Raw genomic sequence first — 8,288 nt, 5'->3', positions numbered from 1 at the left:
CCAAGCACCATTGCCTAATTTTCCCACTTAATGCAATATTGAAATTGAAGTGGTGTAACTTATGGCCTAATTTCCCACTTAACACCATTTTAAACTTGAAATGTGTATGCTTTGTCATTGCCCAAAATGAGAAGAACTTGCTTTGATCCGTAATGGATTGAAGTGTGCTTGCCTTGTCATTGCCCAACATGAGAAGAAAAACTTGTTTTGATCCTCAATGGATTGAAATGTACTTGCCTTGTCATTGCCCAAAATGAGAAGAAAAACTTGTTTAGTCCTTCAAGGGTATTTCTTCCTATTTTGTTGAGTCACACGCCATGTGTACAATTTGTACAACACGTGGCGTATGCCATGTATGCCTTGACACGTCAAAACTTTAATGCATTGGTGAACATTTGTTTTACTGAAATTTCGATGTCTACAATTACCTTACAAACGTTTTTGTTTATATTATATATATATATATATATATTTTCACATTACCAAACCTTTCTCTAACCCGATACGGTAGATACAAAATCTTATCTAACACCAAAACATGAAAAGAAAAAAAAAATTTAGACAAAACAACAATCAAACCGCAGAAGATCACGAGAGCGAATTACAGCCGTTGATTGGGTTTTTTTTGGACAGCGGTGAATTCGCGAAGTCCAACCTCTCCCTAATCCAACGGTGCGAATTACACGACACGCAGATAGAGAGGCTGAACGATTTCTCGATTGTCCATCAAAAATCAAAACTTTTCTCTCTTCCCAGGACACCATCTCTGACGACTGACGGTCTTCCTCCGTCTCTGCTTCGATCCTAACGACGTCGTCGTGGTCTCGTCGTGATTCGCCGAACCAAACGCTCTGTTCCGCCGGATTTACTTCGTCTGGGTATTTTTTTGCGCTGTTGAGAAAAAAACAGAGAGAAAGAGAGAGGGGGAGGGGAATTGACCGTTGAAACACCGGCGTATCGGAATTTAGGGTTTTGAGGGCTGGATTTGGGGGTTTCTATGGGGCTCGGCAGTGATGAAGAGGTTGTGGTTGACGAAAGCGATGGCGGTGGCGATGGCGGTGGTTGTGGTGGCAACTCGTGCGGAGGCTCTGTTTCCTGCTCGATTTGCCTTGAAGTCGTCGCCGATAAAGGGGATAGATCTTGGGCCAAGCTGCAATGTGGGCATCAATTTCATCTAGGTGAGTCAAAATTGAATCGGTTGGAAGTTTCGTTTTTTTTTTTCTAACTGCAATTTCAAAGATCCGGGTTCAAAATTGGTTTCTGATTTCGCAATTATGTTGGATTTTGATTTTTTCGGTGATGGGTTGTTTGATTGGTCAAGAATTGAGGAAAGATAAGAAATTAAAAAAAAAAATGCGAAACTTAAACTGAATTTTGCTTCCTTTATTAAAGCTTTGGTTTTGTTGGGTTGTCATTGTTTGCCTTGTTCTGAACTTACATATATTTTATATATATATTTTTCATTTTATCAACATTATTAATCTGTTGCTTATGCAAGATATGATGATGATATCTTTCTTGCAGAACCATGTAGTTGGATTTCTACGTTTCAATTTCTTGTAATTTCATTCAATGGATAGAACCAGAATTTGTACTGGAAGATGCGGAATCGATACAATATGTCAATGAAAATGAAGTATTGTTTTGCATGATGGTCTCTTGAATATTTTTCTTTGGAACCAGTGGAGGTACTGGAACTGGATACTTTGGGAGATTTGATTTCTCTGTGAACCTGCAATTAAGTGAAATATATAACAGGTTTCTGTACTCCAATTGTCGAAAGTGCAGTGTTGACAACCTGAATTTGTATGGCATTGAGAGCCTATGGTGTCATAATTTAGTCACAGGTTCAGTAGATCATTCTTCAGATTACTTTGATAAACTTTGTCTTCGTATATTTAATATAGAATTATTTTGATCTTAAAGATGACATTTAGATATTCCCAATAGCAATTTCTTTCCTTTGGTAGCTCAAATCATCTCATATCAGCAAGTGGAGTTGCATGTTTGCTGAGGCATAGTTGTATAGTTCTTACAAGGGCATAAGTTTAGTTATGCCTTTTCAGTAAAGATGATATGGAGCTTTCATGTTTCTTGATTTCTTTGGTGACGTCCTTTCAGATTGCATTGGTTCTGCCTTCAATGTAAAGGGGGCAATGCAATGCCCTAATTGTCGGAAAATTGAGAAAGGTCAATGGCTTTATTCTAATGGATGCCGTTCATTTCCGGAATTTAGCATGGATGACTGGACACATGATGAGGATCTCTATGATTTAAGTTATTCTGAAATGGTAAATAGTTTGGATCCTTTTTTAATTTAATGTTCTGTTACTTTTTGTGAATATTCAATTTTTGTACTCAAACACAAACTCTAGTTAATGGTTTTCTATATGCGGACATTATCGTTACGGCACTTTGTTCATGTTTAGATACTGTCTCTGTGGGTTCAACTTAGTTATGACAAATAGTAAGGTTGTAAACAATATATAGATTAACTTACCTGATAGAATCAATATAGCATCAAAAGGAAGTTCTGCTTCAAAGGCTAGGATAACCCATTCTTAATTAAAGAGTGCATTCCCTTCAAGCCAAGGGCCATGCTTCTAGATTGTCCTTGTATGTATGTTATTTATTAGGAATAACATCTGCATAGTAAAGCTTAACAAAAGCAGAAATAGTTGACTTGCTTCAGATATTTATTGCTATTCTTAACACATAGGAAAAATCTCAATTTTCTCTCTTGCTAGTGGTGAGCCATCACCTCAGCTTATAGCCTTACAGGAGGTAACCTACTTTCTGCCTCAGGATATGGATGTCTATTTTGCGTGTTGGTGGGTGATTTTTGTCAATTCTGAAGTTAGTGATGATATTGAGGAGCAAACTCTAAAATTGGTTACTAGGCAGAGTCCAGTAAGCTGACAATTATTAAGGTGAAAGAGCGTGAACGGATTAGGTAAGATTTTAGTGTGTAGTAGTAGTACTATCAATAGACGATTCAGTTGAAGGGTCTATAACAATTATAAGGCTTCCATTGCCTTCAAATCTGTAAAGGAACAAAGTGGAATGGAAGAGAACCAAAGGCGGCCTCTTATTGTTTGTTGGCTGTTTATTTTCTTCCCATTACATTTGAATCGAAGAGTGGAACCCAGGGTCGTCTCTGAGATTTTGGGGGCCCTGTGCGAAATTTATAATGGGGCCCCTCCTTAAGATGGTCTTCCAAAAAAATTAAGACAGCGTATTGATGCTCGAAAGCAATAACTTAAGGTAAAACAAACTGCAGGACTCACACTGTTTATAAGTTTTCAATTATCATTAAATAATAAGTAAAAAGATCTACAAACGTCAACTGAATAATCAAAAGCAATTCGGTCTTAAACAACCAAACAAACAAAAAAAAGCTTCAAAAACTCTACAATAAAGTTTCACTTGAATATATAGCTGGATAAGAAATGATAGAATTTTATTAAAACAATAGAAGGAATTACAATAGGTGGATAAGAAATCCACCAACTAGAAAAACTAGCTAAGACCTTTCAACTAGGACTACTTTACTAGGAACTAAACTAAACCAACTTCATTTTATGGCTGCTAATTCATCCGTCACTACATGGGAAAGACAATAATCCATGAACTCATTCGAAATTGATGCCCAGTATCTAACTCTATCCCATAGTTCCTCTACTTCCACTCCCTTATAATCCTAAAAAATTCTTCTATTACGCTCCAACCAAATGTTCCAAAAAACTACCAACACCAAACAGCCCCACAAAGCTTTAGCTTTCTTACCCTTCCATAAATCCTCGAACTTGGTGGTTAGAAGCTTGAAACATCCCCCTGGAATAACCCAACTAGCTCTAACTTCCTTGAACAATTTCCATCACAGCTGTATTGAGTAAGAACAATGGAGATAAACATGGTCAACACTGTACTCTCTGATTTACACAAACTGCACCACTGAGGAGAAATGCAAATAAAGGGCCTTCGCTTTTGAACCTGGTCACAGGTGTTGACCTTCCCAATAGCCACTAACCACGCAAGAACTTTGACTTTTGGAGGAGCTTTTGATTTCCAAATCTGAGAATAGGGTGGAAAATGTTGCAGATATCCATTGTTGCACAAGGAGCTATAGGATTTGCAAGCATCTCATTATGCATTCCAAATTTTTATATTTAGAAAGAAAAAATGTACACTTATGAAGAGTGCACAATGAGAATTTGTAGTGCTATAAAAGCACCTTTTCTTAACATATAACATTATTATATATATACCAGATGGCAAAAAAATTTGGGGCCCTATGATAGCATCTTTCACTCCCCCCCTTTCCTCCCCCTCCTCCCAAAAGCCGCTACTGGCAAAACCTTATGAAGAGTAAATGGATGAACAATTGTAGATAGAGCCCACCTAGAATTCTTCATGTGAAGTAGTAGTACCACGTGAAGAAGTTTGATACCACTGCATTTATTTCGTCTCATGAGTAGCTTTCCACATAATTGTAAGGACAATGTAATGTCTTCTGCATGTTATTCTGTGTTGGATAGTATTAAATCCAAGTGACATGTTCTGACTTTCAAGTTCTATGTCATGTGTGTGTATAGAAAAGATAAAGACTTATAAACTGATGTGCTGTATAGACTACAGTGTAAAAATGTCGTTTGTCATTTTGATATATTGTTTGTATATTAATGCTTTTTGCAGTCCTTTGGTGTGCACTGGTGTCCATTTGGTAGCTTAGCACGACTTCCCTCATCATTTGAGTAAGTGATCTCATTTGCTAAAGCTCATGTTTAAATTTATGTTTGCTGAAGTTTCTTTGCTGTAGTTAGCATTTAGTTTCTTGGGTTCAAAGGATACCAGTTTCCTTAGGCTTTTAGGCTCTTAAGAAACTTGATTTTGGCCTAAATCGAGATTGAGTTGAGATATGCGTTGAGATGGGGATTCAAGATCTCAAACCCCATCTTGATTCACATAGATCACAGCTTGGTCCTTTCAAGTTTAAAGCAGTTGAAGTTTTCAAGTTTGTTTCAAAAGGGGTTAGTATTCCAATGGACCCCTGCAAAGTGGTACCTTGACCCCAACATCTTTTTTGTTTGTTATAGTAGCAAGTTTGAACAGAAAAACATTCGTATTGATCTTTACAATAAAATATTCCTCCTGGTATATGTGGCTACATGGATTCAATTCTGGGGACTTATTTTTACCACCCCAGTGCTTTTCTTATTTTTACCACCCCAGTGCTTTTCTTAATATAACTTCAGTGATGCTGCTAATTTTGCTTATTGGCTGGGTTAGCAAATCATGTGGAATCGTATTAACATAAAGTGTTATTCCCAGTTGACCTTTATTTCTCTGTTGTACACATTTGGGCGCAGTTGCGTTTTCCTGGGAAGTTACATGAAAGTACTGAACCCCATCGTCTGATTATTTTCTATCTATAAAGAGTCTTTTATTATCCTTCTACGTGGTCACAGTTATTTGTGGTTACTCTATTTATATTTTGTTTCCATGGTTCCTATATGCTTCTAAGTTTCAGAAGAAAAAAAAATGAGAATTTGGTTTTCGACTGGGTGCTTGCTATTTGGACTTCATAATGTATTTGTTGTATCATTTTACTCTTGTATCTTTATGTCTTTCAAGTTTTAGAAATTTGTTAGGGGTTGAAAAATAGATTCAAATTTGATACTATCCTAGTCTGGATATTATGAGATATGACCTGGCTGGTCCATATTGCCGGATAAGCGACCAATTGAGAAGTTTTTATAAATATTAAAGCAAATCATATAACATTTGAATGCATGTGTTCTGAAAGAAAAAAATATGAATATATTGTAGACATGCAGCACGTTACATTTTTAAATACGAAGGTTTAAAAGTTTATTTTTACTCGCAAGGTATTCATGTACACGGTGAGGGTGTTGCGGGGAGGAGGAGAGGAGTTCAAATAGAAAAAAATAAAAACAGAATCGCCTCTATATCAACTATTTATTACATGCGGACGTTCATTTTTCATTTTACTTGCTATTCAAGTTTAATATTTTCTCCTATACATTGAACATTTTTTTCTTCACAATTAACAGGGAAGGGGAGTTTTCACCACCATCATGTAAGACTTTCTTCTTGTCATTTTAAGTTGTGATATTCTATTCTGGCATTGCAGAGGATTATAATACAATGTGATATTCATATGATTAAATGTTGTCATGCAGATCATGAATTACTTGGACAGCATGCTATCTTCGCTGAGCATACAGCTGTATCATCTGCCGCCCATCCTTGCCCATATATCGCTTACCTTGGGCCAATTCACCCTTCATCCTCAAACTCCAGTGGAAATGTGTCAGAAGCTTCCAACTTCAACCATCATTGGAGCAGCACATCTGTACCTAGTGAAATGCCCAACTCCTATGCTTTTCCTGCCATGGATCTTCATTATCACAGTTGGGAGCATCATTCCCCGCCTCCATTCTCTACAACCAACAATCATATTGCTGGCGCCGACCAGGCTTCAGTTCCATCTGTTACTCAAAGATCTGCTAGGCCGAGCGCAGATATACCAAGATCAGGATCTCTTATGCATCCATTCCTTGTCGGTCACAGGTATGCCTTTGACAAAATTTCAAGGTGTTTTTAGATAGTTTACATCCTTTTTTTCTAAATGAAGCAATTTTAATTGGTTGTAGTTTAGTTTCTAGAAAAGTTAATCACACCAGCAAGATCATTCATGGTTCTCAAATTTATCATTGAATTTGTTTAACGATGCGAGAGTACACAAATCTCTCTCAATACAATGCTGCATAACATGCTTATATGTAATAGAAGTGTTATGTTTATTGAATAATTTGTGTTTGCTTCCTGCGGTTCTAGTGCTAGAGCTGGCAGCTCAGTCACTTCGTCGATGATTCCTCCTTATCCTGGCAGCAATGCACGGGCCCGCGATAGAGTCCAAGCTCTTCAGGCATATTATCAACAGCAACAACCTAGTAATTCACCAACCATGCGTACACCCATAGTTCCAGGAGCCCGGAGATCCAGCAGTCAAAGAGGGGTAGCTCAAGTAGGGCCAGTGGCTTCATCATCAGACCAAAATGGTGGTTTCTATTTTTTCCCGTCCGGTTCATCAGGTCGTAACTACCAAGAAGCTGAAAATCCGTTGCCTAATCGTTTTCATCCATGGGAAAGAGATCACATGCCTTCATTCTCGATGAATCAGGTAGACCGAGATCAAGGTTGGTCTGCTTTTAACCAAGGTGGCAGTGGTTCAGACTCGGCCATCAGAGGGAGCAGCTTCCGGCAAAGGCATGGGTCCGAGAGGTCATCCTCACAAAACCGGTCATAGGCTTTTCTCCTTATCCTTTGGTTGGTGAAGCAAACTACCGCTATCTATAACTGAAATCAAAAGTTATGTATGCTTGAAAACGATATATAATGCTTGGCGTCTTGTCAAGTCATGACAAGACGCCAAAATACTGTCAGTGTGGCTCGGAAAACGCTCCTTTTGCAGCCACATGGTGGTGTGATGGACATAACATTCGTCTAGTTTGTTCGCCATCAGGGGTATGAAAATAAGCTCATTGTGGATGGCAAAGTTATGATTCGAGCGTCTGCTTGGCCGTATTTTATGATTCTCGGGTCATCTGCAAATGTCCCGGTTTTTATCTGGATGACCAGAACCAACTTTTGTTCAGGATAAGTAATGAGTGGGTCATTTATTTATGTCCGAAAACATATATTCCTGCAGTGCTTGGTTTTCTTTTGAACAATTGTTGGATGGATGTACATGAAATCAAATATTTTCAGTTACTCTCCTGCCAATTGCTTGTATAACCTGGCAACTAAAACAAATAATCTGCTTTTCATTGCAGATAAAAGTTAATTATGTATATTATATTTGATGCAGTGCGATCCAATTCCAATGAATTTGGATGCTCTTGGTTTATGTAAGGTGAGTTTACAGGATGAGTTAAAGCAAGTCGTCAGATTCAATTTGAGAGGTATAGATTGTCTTGTCTTTGGGCTCCGGACAGTAAGAACAAAAGTGGACCTCTGACCAATTCCAGCAAGTGTTTAACTAGGGGCCAAGGCCTTGTTTCGTAGTGGGGATACGGCATATTGACATTAGATGAGAACGATTTTTCATTTTAAATAAAGGTTATCTATCTAGTCCACTATTTTGATGAGCATTCGGATCGATCAGTTTTCTTCATGAGTAATTTATCTCCGACCTTCAAGATTTTGGTCACAAATATGCGAAACGTGTAAGGTTCAATGAACGATAAGACCATTTCTAATTC

At 37.8% G+C, this 8,288-nt stretch overlaps 1 protein-coding gene across 1 annotated transcript; it reads left to right on the top strand.

Moving 5' to 3' along the window:
- Positions 1-709: 709 nt before the first annotated feature.
- Positions 710-7,893, top strand: LOC137723656 (E3 ubiquitin-protein ligase RFI2-like). Its single transcript, XM_068462855.1, has 6 exons — positions 710-1,178; positions 2,122-2,291; positions 4,696-4,754; positions 6,075-6,100; positions 6,204-6,594; positions 6,862-7,893. Exons 1-6 carry the CDS (start codon positions 998-1,000, stop codon positions 7,331-7,333), a joined length of 1,299 nt encoding a protein of 432 aa, XP_068318956.1. The 5' UTR covers positions 710-997; the 3' UTR covers positions 7,334-7,893.
- Positions 7,894-8,288: the final 395 nt, after the last annotated feature.

This window comes from Pyrus communis, chromosome 17, assembly GCF_963583255.1.
Source record: "Pyrus communis chromosome 17, drPyrComm1.1, whole genome shotgun sequence".
NCBI classification, from domain to species: domain Eukaryota; kingdom Viridiplantae; phylum Streptophyta; class Magnoliopsida; order Rosales; family Rosaceae; genus Pyrus; species Pyrus communis.
Note: the sequence above shows the minus strand (reverse complement) of the source record. Positions and strands in the feature narration are given on the sequence as shown.

Excerpts from the sequence above, each read along its gene's own strand:
- LOC137723656 (XM_068462855.1), top strand. The coding sequence starts at position 998 with ATGGGGCTCGGCAGTGATGAAGAGGTTGTGGTTGACGAAAGCGATGGC. Across the intron at positions 1,179-2,121 it reads TGGGCATCAATTTCATCTAG|ATTGCATTGGTTCTGCCTTC; the intron begins GTGAGTCAAAAT and ends ACGTCCTTTCAG. Across the intron at positions 6,101-6,203 it reads GGAGTTTTCACCACCATCAT|ATCATGAATTACTTGGACAG; the intron begins GTAAGACTTTCT and ends GTTGTCATGCAG.